The sequence below is a fragment of the Drosophila bipectinata genome, chromosome 2L (assembly GCF_030179905.1).
Source record: "Drosophila bipectinata strain 14024-0381.07 chromosome 2L, DbipHiC1v2, whole genome shotgun sequence".
NCBI lineage: Eukaryota > Metazoa > Arthropoda > Insecta > Diptera > Drosophilidae > Drosophila > Drosophila bipectinata.
The window spans coordinates 26400837-26425222 of NC_091736.1; the positions used below are offsets into that span (position 1 = coordinate 26400837).

At 40.1% G+C, this 24386-nt stretch overlaps 1 protein-coding gene across 6 annotated transcripts in view; it reads left to right on the plus strand.

Moving 5' to 3' along the window:
• Positions 1 to 24386, plus strand: part of rl (Mitogen-activated protein kinase rl) — an 83965-nt gene that overhangs the window by 16175 nt on the left and 43404 nt on the right. For all 6 annotated transcript variants that reach the window (XR_011441910.1, XM_070276803.1, XM_043211572.2 and 3 more), the window contains 2 exons: positions 21249 to 21375; positions 21709 to 21819. Coding sequence is in view for 5 of the 6 variants with exons in the window: in XM_070276803.1 (XP_070132904.1) it covers positions 21249 to 21375; positions 21709 to 21819 (238 nt within the window). In the remaining variant the exon portion in view is untranslated. The remainder of the gene's footprint in view (positions 1 to 21248; positions 21376 to 21708; positions 21820 to 24386) is intronic.

A 24386-nucleotide genomic window follows, 5' to 3' on the forward strand; every position in this document is an offset into this window, starting at 1 on the left:
ACGCCACTTTCCCGTTGGCGGGCTGCCGTTACTCCTGCTTCCAAGATCACGCCACTTTCCCGTTGGCGGGCTGCCATCCGTGCGGTCGTTGCCCCTTTCCGTTCGGCCGCTGACCCCTGCTGTTTCTATGCGACGTGCCGCTGGACTTCTTCGCCTCCCCTGTTGCTCCTTGCTCCTTTGCTGCTCCCAGTCTTGTCGCTCATCCTGAACTCCGCTGCGCGGCGGGCTCATAGTGCTCACCGTTGCCTCGGGAGCCGTTACGTTCCACGTTGACTCCGTCTTCCCACTCGATGATGGAGCTCTGCCCCTCACTGCCCTCGCTGCCTTTCCATCCGTCCACTGGTGCTCCGGGAACCGTTACGTTCCACGTCGATTCTGTCTTCCCACTGGGCGATGTAACCTTGCATTTCCATTTGTCTGCTGGTGCTCCGGGAACCGTTACGTTCCACCTCGATTCCGTGTTCCCACTGGGCGATGTAACCTGGTCTTCCCATTCGTCTGCTGCTGCTCCGGGAACCGTTACGTTCCACGTTGATTCCGTCTTCGTACTTGATGGTGAAACCCTACCACTCCCCGTTCGTATTGGTCCTCGGCCTATCTCCCGCGGCCCCCTAAACTGATTGGCCATTGCTGTCTTAGCGTGTGAGGAGGCTAATTCTCCTCACAGTTCATTTAAAATTTCAAGTGAAAATTTCAAAAACTCTTGAAGATATAGCCGATTTATGGTGAAAGCGTCAGGCGACAGCGAGAGCCGTATCAAAACTTTAAACGCGTTTTTCTGGAAACAGTGTTTTTACGACTGGCGCATGAGGTTACTCAAAACCTATTAATCCAAACGGTTTCAAATTATAATACGTTATTCTATACATATATAGCTCTAGTATGAACTAGGATAAATCAAATCGGTGAAGATCTTCTTTACCTTTCAACTTGATTTGTAACTAAAAAAAGGCAATTTAAAAAAAAAAAATTTCAAAAAGGACCGTTATTTTGTTAATTGTGGTGCGAAATTAATAATCTTAGTTCATACCAGAGCCAAGCATGTACTCTTTCTAATCCCGTTGGAATTTTTGGTTTTAAATGTTTCAGTGAGTGGGAATCACATGCGCCGCCAAAAAGAAGGGCTTTTGTTTGATAAACACAAAAAAAAAAAGGTAAAATTTGGGCCATTGTTTTTATATCTTCAAATAAATGTATGCAAAAGTTACAACCTTAAAAAATAATTTATGTTCATTTTCCATTGAAAATCGTCCATTTTTATTTAGATCAATAGAAAAAACTTATTTTTATAGCCTCCTTAGTTATTACAAATAAGTATTCCGTTTCATTACCCCACAAACTTAGGCATTAAAGTTACCCATAAATCTGTCAAACCCGATACACAAACCCTAACTTAGTGAACTTTTTTAAGAAATTAAAGTGTGTTAAGAAAAAAAATCCAATCTTTCTCAAATAACCACAAGCTTAATCGGCAGACGGATGTTGCACATTAACTGTCAATCCTTAATGCGTAATCTATTTATACGTAATCTATTTATATACTATTTATGCGTGGAGTAACAAGGGTATATTGTAGTCGTGTGAATCTATTTATTTATTTATTCATTATTAACAATGATCTGTTATTTCTATATTATTATAACTAAGAGTAAGGATAAGGATAAGAGTATGGTAAGGATAAATTAAGCTAAAAGATATTCAATAATTTTGGATTTAATTACATCTAGGGATAGTTCAGGGGACAATAAATGGGACAAAGAGTTATAGTTTTTACAAATAACGCGGAATGGATCGTGTCCCGCAAAATTAGACCTAGAAATCGGTAACCAAAGGGGTCGGAAGGATCTAGTTACTCTATTAGGCACAGAAAACATTAATTTTTCAAGAAGTACTTGTGAGTCAACCTGTCCAAGAATAAGCACATGAAGTAGCATAACCCCAGCACAAGTACGGCGCTCTTTTAAAGGAGGTAGGTTTAGTAGTTTTAACCGGCAATTATACGACGGAAGGGAAGCGGCAGTATCCCAGTTTAAGCTTTTTAACGCAAATAGCAGAAACTGCTTTTGGACTGATTCAATCCTCCTTTGGTGAACAAAGTATTGCGGACTCCAAACGCTAGAACAGTATTCCAAGATAGGACGAACCAACGATACGTATAGAGTTTTAGTTGTGAAAGGATCATCAAATTCTTTAGACCAACGTTTGATAAAAGCTAGCACACCTCTGGCTTTATTAACTATTAGTGATATGTGGTCGTTGAAGGACAACTTATTGTCAAAAATTACTCCAAGATCGTTAATTAGGAAATCACGATCTAAGCCGTTATTCCCAAGAGAGTACGAAACGATGTGAGGCACACTGCGATTGAACGTCATAACCTTACACTTAGAGCAGTTAAACAAAAGGAGATTGTTTGAGCACCACAAGAAGACTTCGTTAAGGTCTAGTTGCAGGTGTCTATGAAGGAAATGGTCTGAGAAAGAAAGACATAACTTGACATCATCAGCATACATAAATGTAGTAGCATAGTTTACAACACTAGGTAAATCGTTGACAAAAAGAACAAACAGAAGAGGTCCTAAGTGACTACCTTGTGGGACACCAGATTAAACATTTATAATCTGTGATGAACTGTTTTTAAACAAAACACGCTGCGTGCGGTTCGATAGATAAGAGGTCAACCACTGTACTATATGTGGAGAAAACCCCAAAAGACACAGCTTATGAAGAAGGAGATGGTGGTTCACAGAGTCAAACGCTTTACTAAAGTCAGTGTACACCACATCAGTTTGCATGCGGCTCAGAAAACCTCTGTGGATAAACGAAGTGAATTCAAGAAGGTTAGTTGTGGTAGAGCGATGCTTGACAAAACCATGCTGTGAAGTGGAAATAATGCTTTTACAAAAATGTTGCAGTTGGAAAGTAACCAGTTTCTCAACTTTTTGTAAGCTCTGGATTTCCTGTTCTTAAGACGAGAAATGTGTTTATTATACCAAGGTGGCTTAGTAGACAATGATACTGGGACTTCCGGAACAAATTTGTTCAAGGCATTAATGAATTAATCGTAAAACGAATCCGTAGCTGCTTCAATTGTGTTTATAGATGAAAGAAAATTCCAATCGATTTCAGCTAAATGATTCCGAAGGGCCATAAAATCAGTCTTTCTGAAGCATTTGAAACGAGGTTTAGCATTAAAGCAAGCATCATTGTGAGGCACATCAATTAACACCGATGCTAATAGTGAAGGGTGGTGAAAGTCTTCAGGAAGCGATAGCGGCGGGGACCGAATGACTGTCACAGAGGATGACACATTAGAAAAAATAAGGTCCAGAAATCTGCCATGAGTGTTATGAATTGGATTAACTTGGAGCAGGGCAAGATCGGTTAAGCCATCGATAAAGTCGTTATGACAACTGGAAAGCAAGGAATTGTCTACCTCAGACGGGATCCAGGAAATGATGGGAAGGTTGAAATCTCCCATGATTAGGATTAAATCACGGTCCTTAGCCAACGAAGAAATAGACCTAATGGCATCAAGATGGTGAAAGTACACAATGTCTTCAGCCATGGGAGGAATGTATGAACAGGTCAGGAAGATATGAGACGAGCCAGTTAAAATTTTCACCGCAATGAACTCAATTCCGAACTCGTTCGTGAAAAGAATAATTTCAGAAGGGTACTCATTAGTAACAGCAATGAGGACACCACCTGCAAAAGTTGGACGATCCAATCGAAACACTATGAATTTGGAAACGAGAATTTCATAATCAGAGACAGAGGAGTTAAGCCAAGTTTCAGTAAGCACGATAGCATCAAAATCAAAAGAAGCACTCTTTGTAAAAAATTGGCTCAGCTTACCCAGAATACTTCTAACGTTTTGATAGCAGCAGGAAAATACTATGTTATTCAGTTTTTTGAAGCAGTTTCTGCAGGGATAGGATTCTGAGCGTCTTTTGCTAGGAATTCATGAATGATACTGTGCTCAGGCCAAGCTACAGGATCAAGTGCTTTTTCAAGGTAGGAATCAGGTAGAACTATTTTAAAAGAAGAAATAGAACGCTTATGCTTAAAGTTAAACTTAAAAACAGCTATTTCATTAGGAGCTACCTTAGGATGGATCTAACCATCATTAGGATGGTTTAACAGGTGACTCCTGACATCATCAACAGTAGCATCCGGCATAAGCCGAGAGACAAAAATGGCCTTACGAGGAGCAACCGCCCTCAGCGTAAGTCCAGAAGATCTAACTTCAGGCGCCACACCAACCAGAGGCCTTGGAGACATCACAGCTAGAGCAGAGGGTAGGTTGTCCAACGATGGGGGTTGTCCAACGATGGAGGTTCCAATATGAGAGGTGGCTCGAGATTTGTACTTGGTACGCTGATCGCTTCTTGCAAGGGATAAATATTAGAGTGCCCTGAAGGAAGGCTCATCAAGTCCCTTGGTACTGGAACAGCATAAGTAGGTAGACAAGTAGGCGACGGTAAAATGTTTGGTGTTGAAAATTCATCGACTTGTACAGCATGGGATGTAGGGGTATTCAGTAATTTAGCAGTCAGCAGGTTGTTGTTGGGAATTTTTCGTCTGGGGGATTCGCTTAACAACTTTAGCCCAAGGAATTGAGTTTCAAGAGCGAGGAATTGCTCATTAAGGGCCGAGAATTGCTTGCGGACATCTAGAAAACCATTTCTCGTCTGTTTCATAAAAGTCCGCATCTCTGACTCAATTTCTCTACAAGCGATGCAACACCATGTCAGGCCAATTTTCTTGTTGATAAGGTCACTTATCCGTCCATTGTGTCTTCCTCCAGCACATTTAATATGTGAGCAGTTATTGCAGAGCCAACAAGACAGGTATGAGTCACCCGTGATGGTTCCAACAAATTCACATTTTTTTGCTGTGCAAGTAAGACTCATTTTTGACTTCTTTTTTGACGGAATGCAGACCACTGTAATAGCGTGTAAAGAATTTAGGCTCTCTGAAGCACTCTGTAGCCGAGAGTGGACGATCAGATCGGATGTAAGAGATGACGTTAAAAAAGAGATGTGCAACGAAGGTTCGGCGTCGTGAAGAACAACAAACTCCACAGTAACTATGATGTAACGGGTTACGTCCGGAGAGTACAGCTCGGGGAGACTTATGTTGGAGAGTATAGTTAAAGCGCAGCAGAGATAACTTTAACCGATTAAATGTATAAATTGGAAATAAATAGTTCAATGAACTTATTAAGTCGAATTTATTTTTAGGGATTAATTGTTATATTTCAACTTGTCGCAGAAGGAGAAAGCTTGAGTTCAAGATCGAAAATAATTGCAAACTGGCAAGAGCGATCGAAGAAACACGTCCGGGTACGGCAAGTGAATATACAGAACTGACAGAACTAAAGATACAGAACTATGTATCTCTATGTATGTAACATAGAGAAGGAACCATCTCCGACTCCATAAAGTATATATATTCTTCATCAGCATCAACAGCGCTATAGTCGATATAGCCATGTCCGTATGTCCGTCCGTCCGTATAAACGCGTGGCTCTCAGAGACTATAAGAGATACAGCTATAGAATTGACATGGAGACTCCTACAATACACACGCAACTCAAGATTGTTTGAAACATTTTGCGAATTTCTGCGCCAGTACAATAAAATGCTAAAGTGACTTTACAAACCTGCTAGAAAAGGCTAGATCGACTTTAAAGAAAACCAGAAAAAAAACATTTTAGTTTTGATGTAGTTTTAATGAATATTTTTGAATGTGTTGGTAACTGAACATTGATAGACAATTATCGAGCTCAATGAAATCGATATTTCCCGCAGCAGTGTACGAGCCGTTTGTACCAATCATGTTCATGTACTTTTGAGGCACTTCGAAATTGTGGCAACATTTAGTTGCCCGTCGCAATCCATAAATGTGAATATATATTAATTAATGTATAATAAGAAGTTAGTCGGGTCAAGCAGCAAGCAACTAGTAATTAATTATTAACTTAATTAACCTAATCCGACTCCCTTTCGGCCGCTCGGCTTTAACTAATTCGTCATCTAAAGCGAGCGAGCATCCGCTCAGCCTATTATCTTTTCATTTCTCTTTAACGAGAGCTGTTGTTTTAAAAAGTAAATTGGACGTTACTATTACTGTTTGTTACTTTACTTTTACTGTTTTTCACTTCAAAAAGTAAACACCGGAGTCTGCCTGATACAAAACATTTTACTGCTACCACTAAATCTAAAAGGTAAAATGTATGCTAAAATATTAAAAAATATAAAATGAAAAATAATAACATTTCTTTCATCATCACCCCAATAATGAATACCACAATTTTTTTAGGGTAGCAAGCCTGAAAAGTTAAAATATCAAACATTTTGTGCTGGCTTCAAAACAAAATCTTATGCTCGCATGCACCCGTGTATGTGAATGTGTTACACCAAAGATTATAAAGTACATACATAGATGGGACATCAGGGTGTGATAGAGGATATCTCCAAGGGTTAAGTTTGGTTGGTTTTTATTTGGAAGGAGCAGCTGAGGTGCCGCTCCAACGCTCAAAATGTCTCTGATTTTTTACAATATTTCTTAAGTCTAAGTAAGGCTAAGTCTCGTAGCAGCGCTGCTCGCAGGCGGCGGCAGAGAGACGGCTATGTACTTATGTATGTATTATAAAATATAATAATATTCGTTGTTATGCGCTCTCAAGTGGAGGCGCGAGGGGTATGCACTTTCTGTGACCGGTTTATGACCGGGACTTTGGATTATGTAAACACTGCAACAAAGTGTTACAGTACTCTCGGTACAGTGGGTGTTTGGTCATCGAGAGTTTTCGATGCCGTAAATAAAAAATCAGAATTTAATTAATTTCAACGTTATAAACTTTATTCAGGCCGCATATGAAATTAGGATTTATGTACAATATTTGAAATCCAATTTAGGATGCGAGCGCAGTAAGAAGACGAACGAGAGTGGCGCCAACCTTGCAGAATAGGCTGAGCGGATGCTCGCTAACCATAAGCGCCGAAGTAGCAAAGCCGAGCGGCCGAAAGAGAGTCGGCTTGCGACCAGCAAAACATCAGTTACTAATTAATTGTTGTGTTTAAATTAGTTGCTTGCTGCTTGACCCGACATTCTCCCCCCAGTTGGGGCTTCTACTCCAACTTCATCCTTAAGGGCAAAAGGCACAGCTTAGTAACTGCTCGCTTGGTAATTCCAGATGAGGTTTTTATCACCGCCACTCGAAAGATACCATCCCGACCAGGGATTAACTCCATTATTCTCGCAAGCGGCCATTTCATCGGAGGTAGATTCTCGTCCTTTACTAGCACCACATCGTTTGGGGCCAAGGCAGGACCGGAGGCGCGCCATTTGGAGCGCTGCTGGAGAAGACTTAGGTACTCCTCCTTCCATCGGGACCAGAAAGACTGCTGCAGGAAAGACACGCGCTGCCAGCTGTCCAACCGGTTGAAGTTCAGCTTTGTGACATCAGGCTCGATAAAGCTGACTGACGGACCACCAGTTAAAAAATGAGCCGGGGTCAGAACATCAAGGTCTGCAGGATTTTCTGAAAGAGACAATAAGGGTCGTGAATTTATAACAGCCCCAATATGGCACAGCAGCGTTCGCAGCTCCTCGAATCCCAGAACTGCAGATCCGACAGCTCGGTAAAAATGGTGCTTGGCGGTTTTAACAGCCGCTTCCCACAGACCACCGAAATGCGGACATCGAGGAGGAATAAAATGCCATTCGATGGACTCCATAGAGCAAATCTCCAGCAGTGACCGTTGATGCTCTTCGCTTAGCAATAATCGGCGCAGCTCCTTTAGCTCGTTTTTGGCTCCAACAAAGTTGGTTGCGTTGTCAGACCAAATATGTTGAAGACTTCGGCGGGTGCATATAAAACGCTTCAAAGCCTGCAAAAAAGACATTGTGGACAGATCCCTTACAAGCTCCAGATGGACGGCTTTGGTAGCAAAACAAATGAACATGCTAATGTAACATTTTACTGGAGCCTTATTACGCACTTCCGGCTTATAATAGAACGGTCCACAAAAATCCACACCAGTGACTCCGAAGACCTGGGAGCCGCTAAATCTTTCCTCCGGGAGATCAGCCATAATGTGCTGCAACAGCCGAGGCTTAGTCCGGAAGCATCGGATGCATTTGTGTAATGCCTTCGTCACGGTTTTTCTCCCCCCAATTGGCCAATATTGGGACCGAATAATTGCCAACAGTGCGCGAGGTCCCGTATGTAAATTTCGCTCATGGAAGTATAGCCCGCGTAACTGGATGGCTTCTTGGAAGTATAATTGGATGCTGTTTATCAAAATCCAACGACGAATTTTTTAGCCGACCGTCTACGCGCAACAGTCCAAATTTGTCCAAGAAAGGAGAGGATGAGGCAAGGGCACTGGATACCGCTATGTCTTTTCCATTTTGAAGAGCCTTTATTTCCTCCCAAAAATGCACACGTTGCACTAGCCGCAATAACAGCTGTGTTCCAGATTTTATATCGCTAGCCGTAACGGAGACTGAATGATCCAACGAGAAACGGAGGACCATGAGACCAAAGCTTATTCTCAACCAATTCATTGGGAAGAGCACCACGCGACAGGATATCTGCTGGGTTCAAAGAAGTGGGAACATACCGCCACTCCATTTCTCTAGTTAGCTTCTGAATGGTCGAAACTCGATTGGCGACGAAAATATTAAACCGAGAGGGTTTTTCTCAAATCCAAGACAGAGCCACAGCAGAATCGCACCAGCAAAAATACTTTCCAACGTAGACCTTCAACTGCTCTACTTTCGACATAAGTCGAGCCAACAACTCGGCTCCCGATAACTCCAGCTTAGGCACCGTAACAGTCTTCATCGGCGCTACTCGGGACTTCGAACAGAGTAAATAGCTTGCAGATCCTGCGCCCTTGGACACGACATAAACGCATGCCCCATACGCCTCAATGCTGGCATCACAGAATCCATGGACCTCCACCTCGGATTTCGATGTCAGCACCCATCTAGGGAATTCGGCGCGCTGCGTACTACCAAAGCTGCTACAAATCATATTCCAGTCGCAGTGAAGAGCTTGAGGAAGACTTTCATCCCAGGACAACTTCTCACGGCACAGCTTCTGAAGAAAGATCTTTGCCTTTGAAATTACAGGACCAACAAGGCCTAAGGGGTCATAAAGCCGAGCGACTGAAGAAAGCACAATGCGCCTAGTGGGCTTTGAGATTGACTGAATCCCTTCAAAAGAAAATAGCAAGCGGTCAGTTGCAGGATCCCAAGCAAGACCCAGTGTCTTTGTGAAGTTGCCACCATCATCAAACTTTAGGAAAGACTCCCGATCTTCTTCAGGCACCTTATCCAGAATGTCAGCAACATTGGAGCACCACTTCCTTAACCGAAAATGGCCTTTGGCAAGGATCGCGGATGTTTGCTGCATTATGCTAATAGCTTCATCTATAGAGTCGCCTCCGGAAAGCAGATCATCCACATAAAAGTCGCGACGCAGAATTTCGGCCCCCTTTGGAAACATTATTTGCTCATCATCTGCCAACTGATGCATTGTCCGAACTGCTAAAAATGAGGCAGGCTTCGTTCCGTAGGTGACCGTGTCCAGCTTAAAAACCTGTAACTCATCCTGGGTGGAATCCCGCTAAAGAATACACTGAAGATAGCTGTCCTCAGGAAAAACCCTGACGCAACGATACATTTTACAAATATCTCCAGTAATGGCCACCCGATGGCATCGGAACCTTAACAGAATATGCAGTAACTTTGGCTGAATAACTGGGCCAGACATCAACACGTCATTCAATGAATATCCAGAAGTTGTGACAGCAGATCCATCAAAGACAACCCTGAGCTTGGTTGTTGAACTGTCCTCCTTTAAAACACAATGGTGTGGAAGAAAGCATTGACCAGTGACGCTCGCATCAGAAGGGATTGGAGACATGTGACCCAACTCCAGATACTCCTTTATGAAGGCAGCATATTGCTCCTTTAATTGAGGACGGCGACAGAGCTTCCTTTCGAGGGAAAGAAATCGTCGAACAGCTTGGGGGTACGACTCTCCCAGCAGCTTAGAGCCGCATTTTAACGGAAGCCGCACAGCGTAAGCGCCGGAATCCAGCCGAGCAACATGTTGCACGAAATGCGCATCGCAATCTAGCTCTTCCTTCGTCCGCTTCACAATAGGCTCGGAGCAGTCTTTGATTTCCCAAAACCGGCGGAGCAAAGAATCCAGCTGATCATCCAGCATTGTTGCGCTCTCCGGAACATTCTTGTGGGCAGTGGAAACGAGTGATCTTCTCTGGACATGTGAACCGCCTCCACACACGACCCATCCAAGTTGAGTTTTCTGCAGCAATGGCAGGCCGGCTGAGAGCTTAATTTGCCCAACACACAACAGCTCATAAAACAGACTGGCTCCGATAAGAATGTCGATGCGCTGTAGGCGGAAAAATTCAGGATCAGCCAAAGAAAGATTGCCAGGAATATTCCAGCTGGAGACATCCAAACTGAAGCTAGGCTGCAGGTCCGTGATATTGGCGGCGATGACGGCATTAACCAGGGCCGAGTACTCGGAACAGTGGGAACGTAGGAGAACATCAACAGAGAATCCATCTGTCGCAAAGCCGGTATCTCCAATACCAGACACCGCCATGAATGACTTGTACCTCCGGAGCTGCAGCTGACTTGCCAGCCGGGAAGTGATCACGTGCACCTGAGATCCAGAATCCAACAAAGCTCGACATGGAACAAGGGATCCAGCGCGACTACGAAAAAAAATGTTCGCTGTAGCAAGCAACGATATATCGCCGCTGTGACCTTGAGCAACTAGTGCATTAGCAGTGGACGGCGAAGAGGCTGCAGGCTCGGCGACCTCGGCTATGGCTGACGTGGGAGGACCAACCAAAGGCTGGCCGCTAGATGCCGGCGGCTCCAGGAAATGCAGCAGGCTGTGATGCCTCCTTCCACAACTGCGACAACTAGCAGCGAGGCACTCACGCATGTGATGGCCCGTTTGCAGACACTTCCGACAAAGACCGAGTCGCCTGGCCTCACCAAGGCGAATCTCAGGGGGCATTGATAGAAATCGGGGGCATGCAGACATTATATGGGACCATCCACCGCATAGAGCACAGGTAGAGGGAAGCGAATTAGTAACAATAAAGGATGATCTACCATTATTTGCACCTCGACGCCTTCCCACATGAGCGTCCGGGGCGTATGCAGCCATGGCCACGTCCATAGCCTCCAGCGTCCTACACCGCTGCTCCAAAAATTCGGCCATCGACTTCCAAGTAGGGATGGCGTCTGAACCTGAGGAGTTTTGACTCTCCTCCCACTTGGCCTGGGTAGCTGGGTCCAACCTTTGAAGCAGAACTTGGACGATGATGCAGCTGGCGATCTGAACTGATGTACCCAAATTCTGTAAGGCTCGCATATGGGCATTAAATTTGTCCGAAAGACTTCGAAGTGCTGCTATTGAGCCACTTTCCAACAGACTGAGGCCCAGAATCTCGTTCACGTGTGCCTGAAATATTAAGCGACGGTTATTAAATCGTTTCTCCAATAAATTCAGTGCAACATCATAGTTCTCGTCGGAGACTTCCAAGGAACGAACTGCTTCGAAAGCGGACTCCCGAAGGCAAGATCGCAACCTTTGCAACTTTTCCACCTTACTAATACGAGGATTGCTGCCGACTATGGTAGAGAAGATCGAGTAAAATTCAGCCCATTCCGAGTATCCACCGCTGAACGTAGGGAGCGGCAAAGGAGGCAGCACTTGAAAACTTTGACCTAACCCTGGGTCACCCTGCATGGTGGACATTCCGTTGGCAAGGGTGGAGTGGGCAGCTATTCGAGATGAGCGAAGGGTCGTCTCGTGCTCAATTTCCGCCTGCATCGTCGCTACGAGCTCCGAAACAGTCCATCGAAGGTCACTGCTGATCTGCAAAATGTCCAAATCCTCAAGCTCCCCGTGGATGACCTTGAAGTCGCTGAACATGGTGGCTATCTGACCATGTCGCACGTGTAGCATGGCATCGTCCACCTTGGAAATAGGCTGAAGAGCTCCTTGGATCCTCTGTAAGTCCTGGAGAATACCCAGGGCCTTGCACTTTAAAATTGCACTCCGGGTTGGAGTGGGTGCTCCTGTGACGGCGCCGCTGGAGTTCATGATTTATTATATTGAGTTCCGAACAACCGAAATAAATTTTATTTGCTCGCGGCGAACACGATCTGTCCCACTGTGCGCTCAGAACCGTAGCGGAATTGTGGAATGTATATATATATGAAGCTAGAAGTCTATGCGCGGGCGAATGCACTTGCGTTGTGGATCGTATGTTTGTATGAAGTCTATGCGCGGGCGAATGCACTTGCGTTGTGGATCGTAAATATGTATGTGTGCTTGTGAACTAACGTTTATGTTTACGCCTGTATGTATGTATAATATAATAATATATTGTAATTTGTTTATTATTGTAAATAAACTTATTAGACACGTATGATAATTTGATAATGATAATTTCACATAACACTGTTTACAAAATTGTTTTGTTTTTGTTTTAGTGATTTGTTTATGTGTATATAAATATATTAACGATCACGTCGGGGTCACCAATGTTTGGTCATCAGAATTTAATTAATTTCAACGTTATAAACTTTATTCAGGCCGCATATGAAATTAGGATTTATGTACAATATTTGAAATCCAATTTAGGATGCGAGCGCAGTAAGAAGACGAACGAGAGTGGCGCCAACCTTGCAGAATAGGCTGAGCGGATGCTCGCTAACCATAAGCGCCGAAGTAGCAAAGCCGAGCGGCCGAAAGAGAGTCGGCTTGCGACCAGCAAAACATCAGTTACTTATTAATTGTTGTGTTTAAATTAGTTGCTTGCTGCTTGACCCGACAGTGGGTAATCAATATATGTGCATACTACATCTCCCTCCTTTTGAAAAATAACGTAATATAATAAAGTTAGTTTTATAATAAAAATTTCTAATTAATACATCTTTTTATACCCTTGCAGAGGGTATTATAATTTTGGTCAAAAGTGTGCAACGCAGTGAAGGAGACATCTCCGACCCTATAAAGTATATATATTCTTGATCAGGATCACCTCCTGAGTTGATATGAGCATGTCCGTCTGTCCGTCTGTCCGTATGTCTGTTTCTACGCAAACTAGTCTCTCAGTTTTAAAGCTATCGTCTTGAAACTTTGCACACACCCTTCTTTCCTTTGCACGCAGTATATAAGTCGGAACGGCCCGGATCGGCCGACTATATCCTATAGCTGCCATATAACTGATTGATCGGAAATGGTATAACTTTGGTGTTTTTAGAGTTAGAGAGTTCAAATTTGACATGAGAGCTATTTTTGGCAAAATAATACGACATGACAAATTTCGTAAGGATCGGCCGACTATATCCTATAGCTGCCGTATAACTGAACGATCGGAAATGACCCAACTTTGACCCAACTCGTGTTTTTGAAGATAGAAAGCTGGAACTTGCTACAGATTATATATTTGGTCAGTTGATCCGACCTACCAAATTTCATTAGGATCGGCCGACTATATCCTATAGCTGCCATATAAGTGAACGATCGGAAATGGTACTTGGTAGAAATATCAACTTTCGTATTTTTGAAGATAGAAGTTTGGGATTTTTTTTTAGATTTTGTATTGTAAAAAATTGGATTATATATTCCTATTGCCATAAGGATCGGCCAACTATATCCGATGTTTGCGATATATATCCGGTTTTAACTGCAAGGGTATATAAACTTCGGCTCCGCCCGAAATTAGCTTTCCTTTCTTGTTTTTTTTATTTTTTGTTGTTTTATGTTAGAATCATAGAAAATGAAATTATTAAAAGAATATGTGTATTTATTTATCTATGTATGTGTGTCTTTGTATGGCCATACTAAGTGCAATTTATGAAATAAAGATTTTTAATCTATCCTTATGAACTGTTTGTTTCTTATGTTTATTATTTGTTATTACTATGTTATCTCTATCTTCTATTTCCGTTACTATATACGGACCTGTATATTTAGGATCTAACTTATGACCTGTCTCGTTTTTAAATAAAACTTTGTCACCTACTGATATATCTATATCCCTTACTTTATGATCGTATAGTAGTTTATTTATATTCTTATTTGCTTCTAACATAACTCTAGCTCTTTTATAGGCTACTTCTAATCTATACTTACTCTCCTTAGCATAGTCATCTATATTATATAGTGCTTCTACACTATCTATGCTATTGAAATGTTTTGGCAAATTACTTGTTTTACCGAATACTAGCTCATATGGACAATATGTATGTGCCATAGAGTTTTATCAGGATAAAAGATTCAAATATTGCTTTAGCGACAGTATTGGCATTTTTATTAGGAACAGGTATGGCAACTAAATACTTAGTTATAGCACATATTTAAGTGACTGCATACTCATTGCCATTTTCTGATTTTGGCAGTGGACCAATAGTGTCCACTATCACTCTGTCGAAAGCATTTATTGGTGTGTCTGTAATTGTTAAAGGGGTATTTGTGTGTTTAGTTATTATGGACTTCTGGCATTTTTGACATTTTCTTACGTACTCAGTTATATCTTTAGACATGCTTTTCCAGTAATAGTGCCCTTTTTCTTTGGCCAAAGTTTTTGATATGCCAGTATGACCTCCTTGAATTGGATCATCATGAAATGTAGACAAAATTGCTTCTTTTTCTTTTAAATTTGTTATTTGGGTCACCGGGTTGAGTAGCGCTACTCTTAATGTTTTCAATATTTTATTGCCCATTAATTTAAATTTATCTATTGAAGTATATTCAAAGATATTTTCCCACGGTGCCACTTTGAGTTGGCTGATTTTATGTATACCGGCTTGCATTTCAAGCCTTTGGAGAAATTGATCTAAATCAATAACTCCATTAGTATATAAATCGCTAACATCATATCTTGCAGTAATTTTTCCGCCTTGTTTAAATAAACATAACAAATTTTTTTATTTGCAAGGTCACTACTTTACGTACTTCGTCATTGTCGTCGTAAACGTTGGGCTCGTAATTCTTGTTCTTTATTTTCCGCGCGGAATTTTTGTCTACTTTGATATCTAGTAGTGACTTTTAATATATTTCTAGTTATATTTTGTAGATCTTTGATGGTTATTCTTGATAACGCATCAGCTACATGATAATCTTTTCCCTAAAAAATATTTGATTGTAAAGTCGACTGTCCAGTTGCTTCAGTGCAACTATTGACAAATTTGGAAACGGCTTCGTTCAGAGTACTAAATGTGCCAGCTTGCATGATAAGTTTTACCTTATCGATTGTGCAGTTTTTAGTCATTGCTTTGACTGCATGCTGCATGGAATAATTCCTGGCCAGCTCTAAAGATAAACCATCTGATATATATGCACCTTCTAAGGCTTTCGTCATCTGCTCAATTTCTTGTGTGTATTGGTTAGCTTCTGTTTGAAGTTTTTGGGCCGTAGCCCGGGAGGTGGAGTGTTTACGTAGAGTAGCCACTTTAGGTGTGCTAATCTTTTTCTTATTTTTTTTCGCAAATCCTCCGCGATTGCCCATTGCTTTCACTCTATTCACTCAGATTTTTTTTGTCGATTTATTTTGCATTTTCCAGTAATTTTTCAGTAATTTTCCAGTGATTTTCTGATTATACGTATCCTCTTGGGTATATCCTTTTAATCCCTCGATGTCCTTCCATCGCTGTCACGGTCGCCATGTGATAAAGAATATCTCGAAGGGTTAGGTTTTGTTGGTTTTGTATTTGGAAGGAGCAGCTGAGGTGCCGCTCCAACGCTCAAAATGTCTCTGATTTTTTACAATATTTCTTAAGTCTAAGTAAGGCTAAGTCTCGTAGCAGCGCTGCTCGCAGGCGGCGGCAGAGAGACGGCTATGTACTTATGTATAAAGGAATATAATAATATACGTTGTTATGCGCTCTCAAGTGGAGGCGCGAGGGGTATGCATATGCTGACCGTTTGTTACGATTATGCCGACACTAGCACTTTCTGTGTGCGGGCTAAGCCATAACGATCAGTTCATATTTCGGCCACTTAGGGTTTATCCAAATTTCAATTTCTCCTTTCTGTTTTCAATGCGCCGATGTGATAGCAAAACAAATTGTATTTTTGATCACTACTGATCGAGTCAGGATGGTAGCGAAATGCCTAGAGTAGTTGCTCTGTATACAATTTTTCTATGCTCAAATCCTCCTAAGGACTTCAAAGTTTTTTTTTTTTTAAATTTTTTTTTTTTTTATCTATAATTATAGTATAAAAAAAAAAATTCAAAATGATTAATGTCCGGTTAATTATAAAAATAATCATAAAACTAAAATTTACTTTTTAAAAATTGATCAGATCGAACCTTGGACTCCAAGAAGAGGGAGCGCCCGATTTCCACCTAGGTTATCCTCCAAGTTGGTTTTACGATACTTAAATTTGGTATTGAAAGTAAAAGTGAGAATCCACAGTAAAATCCGAGCTGAAGAGTAAAGATAGTAGAAGATATTTCTCATTTCTTTGATTTCACACTGTCTCGATGCGAATGTTTCAAACTTTCATCGTTCCAAAGATGTTACGATCTGAAAATAGAATTCTCCCTTTCCCTCCCTCATCTTCCAACCGTTTTTCGTGGAACCCTTCTCAACTCCCTGGGATGGCACTGTTCTTCATCTATCGTCGAGGGTTTAAAAGCAACCCCTTTTTCGGAGACGCGAGACTGTGTGGATCGCAATGAGTACACAAAAAGTATTGCAAAGTCTAGGGAAACATTGGTTCAAAAATTGTGCTCAAATTGTGCTGAGTTCTTCTTTAGCCGAACATTACATTGTTACATATACAGATTAATATGCCAAAAGCCTGCACAGTGGTTTTGCCTTTATGAGAGCATCGCCAAAAAATACTTTTACTTCTAGCGCTACGAATTTTTCCGCAACATTCTATAAAAATATTTTAATTATAGCAAAAAAAAAGGGACATATCGCCCGACTAAATCCTATAGCAGTGATGCCCTCACAAATACATTCACATGTTGGACTTTCATTTGTGTTGGAATGCGTAGTATTCTCCCGTAAGCTCTCGACGTTAACAGTCGTTTTGTAGTGTTTACAGTGTAAGTGTGCATAAGAGTGGCCAGGCAGAGAAATTTCCAACCATGTGTGATGAGGTTTTGGGCACCAATGTCCTATAGCTACCATGCAAAATATCGGACCAAATTTTAAAAGCGGTGCTATTTTAAGTTTTAAACTTTTTTGTTAAAGTCTTATTACATTTAAAATAATATTTAAAGAGAAAGATGGCGTGGTCTTTTATCCGCCCACAAATAAAAAAAAAACATACTAAAAACAAGAGGGGAAAGCTAATTTCAGAAGAAGCCGTAGTTGATAAAACTTTGCAGTTAAAACCGGATATATATCGCACAATTTGGATATAGTTGGCCGATCCTAATGAGAATATTTTAATATAACCAGTTTATCACTTTAAAAAATCTAAAAAATAGTCTAAAGCTTCTATATTCAAAAATTCAAAAATATTTTCAATCGTTCAGTTATATGGCAGCTATAAAAGCACTTTTGACCAAAATTATTGGGTATAAGGGCAAGGGTATAGTAAGAAATAAAAATATAAATTTTAGCAAAAGAAAACAAAATTTTAAAAGTTAAATATGCTGATGCTGTTACTAAAATATCTCCATAATTTCACCTGTGTTATAACCTTTCGGCTCCCCTGAACCAAAGTCCAGAACAAACAGGTTCCATCACCCACAGCGAAGAAACCCACACCTAAGATAAGAAATTGAATAAATTTTGCCATATATTGAACTATTTAGGCCGTGTAATGGCGATAATGACGATAATGATTTTTTTTTTAGTACATATCATTTTTGAAATTCACGCAATTAATTAAAACAAGAAAGGAAACCTAACTTCGGGCGGAGCCGAAGTTGTTATAGCCTTGCAGTTAAAACATCGCAACCATCGGATATAGTTAGCCGATCCTTATGAGATAATAATATAATGATAATATCACCCAATTTATTATAATACAAAATCTAAAAAAAGTCCCGAACTTCTATCTTCAAAAATACCAAAGTTGAAATTTCTACCAAATACCATTTCCGATGGTTCAGCTATAAGATATAGTCGGCCGATTCGGGCCGTTACGACTTATATACTGCGTGCAAAGGAAAGAAGGGTGTGTGCAAAGATTCAAGATAGCTTTAAAACTGAGAGACTAGTTCGCGTAGAAACAGACAGACGGACAGACGGACATGCTCATATCAACTCAGGAGGTGATCCTGATCAAGAATATATATACTTTATAGGGTCGGAGATGTCTCCTTCACTGCGTTGCACACTTTTGACCAAAATTATTATACCCTCTGCAAGGGTATAAAAATAGCATCTAGCAGTTGCCATATCTATGGAATACTCATCCAGGGGGATGAGCAGTTATGGAGCGGTTAAAATTATGCGTGGAGGAAAAAAAATTGAAAATTTTCGGCCTGTGTAAATCTTCAATCGATATAATATGCACGATCGTAAATCACAAGAAACAGATTCATTAATTATTGAAAGCACATCAATTCTTCGTCCTTGTTGTTGAATCGCTAAAATCTACTTTCGGACGTCGTTTGTGCGTTTAATTAAAATTATTATCGTTTCGTTAAGCCAATTGGATTGGAATTCAAGAACTGAAGCGTTTTTGCGTTTACATTGTGTCTAAAACAAGCAATTTTTTTTTTGAAAATGTGTTTAATACATTTTGTTAACACCCTTATATCGAACACGTGCCAATATTTTCAATATTGCTGTTCACATGATCGATGGCCTTCCGTAATTTTCGTGGATTGGTGCCGATCGCAGTTCACCAATAATTGAATTTGTACAAGCAAGTAAAGACACATTAAGAAGAGTCACATATTAAATTAAAAAAGAAATAACGTAACAAATAAAATACAAAAGTCTTGGGAGATACAACTTAAAAAAAAAGCACAACTTAACAAAAAAAGACGAATAAAAAAATAATATAAATAATAATAAAATATAACAAGAATGAATTTCATAACACGATTGTCGTTAAATCGATTGAAACATAAAAAAAAGAATAACTTTACCTCATAAAGATTAAGGCTGTTCTCCTCCTAAGCGTATAAGAGTCTTTTTCATCCGACATCTCCTTGGCCTTTATCTACTTTGGAGATTGATGTGTTTGGAACTCGTTCTCTTGGGTTTTTGGAGTTATTAATTGGTGACCCACGAGTAGGTGAAAAGGGGTTCGTCCATCCTAACCGCGTGTCGTGGTAAACCTGGTTAAAACTAGAGTATCGGCTGGCCACCCAAAAGCTCACATATTTACGTCTGTGCAACCGCTCCCTCGGATACTGTTCCGCCACGACACCGTACCGAAATCTTTAGAAAAAATTTGAAAACATTCATTCATGAACAATTTTTACCCTTTCACACCCTTTCACACCCTTTCACAGTGGTGGCTGCAATAAGTCAAAAATAAAAAAAATTGATTTTGAGCTATTCAAGCGAAACCCGGTCTTACTATCAGCTGATTCTCCAAAATTTACCAAGCAATATGGTTTACTTGGCATTTCTAAGGGAACTTTTTAAAAATAGCATGACAAAATGGTACTCATATTTATGCACTTTTAATTTGTCCGCAGTGGACATAATTTTTATATTATAAAACTCTGTTAAACCAAAATCGATTGGAATGGATATGGTATATAATGGTATATACTTTATTTTTACAGATATATATATAAATAATTTGTTCTGTGTTTCGTGTAAATCTTTGTTAAAAATGTGCGTCTTTTTAGTTCGTATATGTAAAGTTTTAAGTATTTTCCCCCGTTTGCCCCCAAATTAAATTTATGTGCTGTTATATACTAATATTTAAAGACTATAAAAATGTTTACTTCACCTGCGGAAGTCTGCCGCAGCACATTTGCCATTAAAAAATGCAACCTAACCTCTTTTTCCATCTCTATCTAGGAGGGAAGCACGTTTTTGTTCTGTGTCTGTTATGTTGTTGAATTATTAATATCGAACATTCTTTGCAACTTACCATTGTTGATGGTAAAGTTTATAATGCATAAAGTGAAACCACATCCACAAAATGCTTCATTTGCCAAGCCAACCGAAATGAACCCCCTAAAAGTTTTTTTTTAAAGAAAGAAGTTCATGAGGAGCGATTTGAGTTTGGACTGTCACCGCTTCATGGGTATATTCGATTTTTTGAATATTTTCTTCGCCTATCGTACAAATTGGACGAAAAAGTATGTCGAATTCGATCCTAAGAAGCTAAAGATAAGATTTTATAGAGAAAAAAATTTATTCATGATGAGTTCAGGGCTAAAATGGGTCTAGTAGTAGATCAACCTAGAACTGGAGGTTGTATCTCCCCCCATCGGTTCATAAAGTTTTACTTTATGCTCCTGATAATATAAAACATTCTTTATTATCGATTGGAGAGCTTTCTGAAGAAGCCGCAGTTAATTAATCGGTTAATAAACCGCACTTATTAGTTAATCAATCATTCCAATATTTTTTTATTTCAGTATTATATTTTTAAATAACTTACAGTAGAAATAGCCTGATCTGACCATTAAAAATGATTTTATGACTGCTCTCTTATGAAAGCGCCATCACTGATGATGGTCAGCAATCGTTTATGGAAGCTAAAGGATATAGTGGTACGATCTGGTAACCTTTTTTATTATATGTTAATAATATTTTTCTAGATTTTTGGTAAAAGTTTCATAGCGATAGCACATCTATTAAGTGTTTATGGCTGGGGTTCCATACAAGCTCGATCATTGTGCCTTGTTTAGGGTATTAAAATTTTGTCCAAAAGTGTGCAACGCAGTGAAGATGACATCTCTCCAGGTGACATCTAGGATCAACTCCTGCGTTTGGACAAAATTAGAATACCCTCTGCAAGGATATAAAAAGCGAAAAACGTGGTGGGCACATAATTCGTGGCGCGCGACATATCCGACTGGGGTCTTGTTTGTCACCGTTTCTCTCGTTCGCCCTCTCTCAGTTTTGATCTTATTCTTCTTCTTATTCGTGACTTATTCGTACAAAAGAAATGATAATTTTCAGCTATTGTACACATATTTTTAATAATGAAAGAAATGCACATATTTTACGTTAATATTACGATTGAAAAACTCAGTTTTTTACCTCTTTTCTTGTATTTTTAGGTCTGCCGATGATACATTAACAAACCAAAGAGTTGCAATTAAAAAGATTTCACCCTTTGAGCACCAGACATATTGCCAACGGACTCTTAGAGAAATAACAATTTTGACTCGATTTAAACATGAAAATGTAATGTTTTTTTTCTGGGTGTCATGCCGCGTTGAAGCTGTTTCCTCCTGAACCTTCTGGCTACGATTCAGCCAAACTGAATTATTTAAATTTAAAAATTGAGAAGCCCATTAATTTTTTTTTGTGTTTGTGTAGATATCTTAATAGCCACGTTAAACGCCAAGTTAATATTTTCGAGAAAAACGCGTTTTAAATTTGAAGAATGCTCTGTTGTCGGTCGTTAAACGCATTCCTTCTATCTTTTGTTGTTATCGAATGGTTCGAGATTTTTTCTCAACGCGACATGATCCCTTTTAAATTAAATAAATGTTACTCAAGATTTTATATTTATAGATTATTGATATTCGAGACATTTTGAGGGTAGACAGTATTGAACAAATGAGGGATGTTTATATAGTCCAGTGTTTAATGGAGACTGATTTATATAAACTATTAAAAACACAGGTAATAATATATTAGTTTAAGTAAATATTTATAATTTACAAAATTAAGTTTAAAAGTTGTCTTTTTCAAGATTTAAACCGTGTTTCATCATAGATACCTATAAATGTGTTTATTCGATGACGAACTCACGCAATCATTTACGATTCCAGCCGATTCGTGTGTACATAAGCGCCATTTCATGAATTTGGCGAAACATGAAAGTTGACTATGATTTCAGCCTCAAACCATGAATTGGTGGTACAAATCAGGTGGCAACGCCGTGCATAAAAGTAGAAATTAAATCAAATTTCACTTAGCATTTTGAAAATTATTTTTCCGCTTCATAATTGCCGATTTTAAAAGAAAAGAAAATTTTATACCCTTGCAGAGCGTATTATAATTTTGTCCAAAAGTGTTCAACGCAGTGAAGGAGACATCTCCGACCCTATAAAGTATATACAGCTAGTCAGTAAAAACTGTCTTCACTCGGTCTTGTTGTCAGAAAAAAACATCAGAAACGTACAATACGTACTTTCGCATTTAATAAAAAAAAAAAATATGTAGAGAATGCGATTTTGTTTGTTTGCGAGATTTTTGTTTGTTTTTCGTAGTTTTTATTAGTTATATGCTTGATGCAAAATTTTAAGATTTAATGAGTTTTTTTTTTTTATAATAAATGAAAACAAAAAAGGAAATCTAATTTCTAAAAAAAAGGAGCCGAAGTTTATATACCCTTGCCGTTAAGATCGGATATAAATTACAAATATCGGCTATAGTTGGTCGATCGTTAAGAAAATTGTATAATTAAAGCAATTAACTAGAATACAAAATACAAAAGAGAACCAAGCTTCTATCTTTAAACAAAGTTGATAGTTTTACCAAATTCCAATTTTAGTATATAGCATCATTTTGCCAAAAATAAAATCCCAATCCTCTAACTCTAAAAGCACAAAAATTATGGAATTTCCGATCATCAGCTATAGGATATAGTCTGCCGATCCCGTCCGTTCCGAATTATATACTTTGTTCAAGAGATACAAATAAGTTTCGTATAGCATTTTCTCGATGTTGGGATTGCCTTAGAAAAATTAACTCTTGCATTAACGTTAAAATAATTATCGATTAATCTCCAAATATACCACTGCACAAGAAATGTAGATTAAACCGCAGTACGCACAAAAAACACGGCCGTTTGTTGTAAGAAAAGACGACATTTTATTTAGGTTAGGTTAGGTTGAGGCGGTGATGAGGGGCCGGTCTGACCCCCATCCACTTGAGCCGCTGGGGCTCCTTGTGATATCGCACAAGCAAGGGTCCTACAAGAGGACCACTCCCTTTCCATTACTTATGTGCCCAAGGGTGTTCTATCCTTCCTGCGGCGGCTCGCGGTCCCATCCAGATTTACGGATGGTTCCTACTGGTTCCTTCTCCGGAAGGAGAGGATTGGTAGTACCTGCTCTTACCCATATGAGGTGGATGTCATGCTGCTCTGCCATCTCGTTAAGAGATCTGCGACAGTCATTCACTGTCCTGGAGTTGGATGAAAATCCGTCAAGGGCTTTGAGTGCCGCTTGACTGTCTGAAAAGATACAGATTGTGTCTTGATTGCCAGTAAGTGCTGGAGATCTGAGAGCTTCTCCGATAGCTATTACTTCTGCTTGGAACACACTACAGTGGTCGGGGAGTCTGAAGGACTTATTTAGACACAGCCGTTCGCAATGGAAACCGCCTCCCACCTGGCCATTCAATTTTGAACCGTCTGTGTAGATATGGAGGGAACCGGCTTGTCCCGGAATTTGTGTGGCCCATTCCTCCCTTGTTGGAATGAAAACCTTGTATTTTAAGGTGGGATGATCGACAGGTACGCAGTAGTCTGTAGACCCCGTTGGCGTGCAGTGGTGTAGATCTAACTTGGTATGTCCATATTTAGTCCATTTCCAGGTGCCCGTCTCGCGTAGCCTGATTGCCGATAGCGTGGCTATCTTGACCCCCATTATCTCTACCGGTAATAGGTCGAGTATCAAGTCTAGGGCATCCGTCGGTGTGGTAGAATAGGATGGATAGTAGAATAGGATGGGTCTTATGACCGCTGTGTAGAGCCATCTTACTATTTTTGGTGACATTCCCTGCAAGTATAGAGCGCTATTGTTGCCTTGTTAGCTCTATCCATGGTGTTTGACTTCCAGTCCAGTTTCCTGTCTAGCGTAATTCCCAGGTACTTGGCGCTAAAGCTAAGGGATAGTGTTTCTCCTAATAGTTTTGGAAGCCTTAAGTTCGGTACGTTGTACTTCCTGGTGAAGAGGACGAGCTCGGTTTTGGACGGGTTTACACCCATTCCATTTCTAACTGCCCACGTTGAGAGGACCCTAAGTTTGTCCGTCATACGGTCACATAGAGTCTGAGGAAATTTTCCAGAGAAGGCAATTGCGACATCATCCGCATAAGCGATAACTTTGCAACCACCCCCTTCTAGGGATCGCAGTAGGCTATTAACCGCCACGTTCCAGAGTAGGCGTGAGAGTACGCTTCCTTGCAGAGTGCCTCTTCTGACGTGAATAGATTGATATGAATAGATTCTCCTCCTAGTG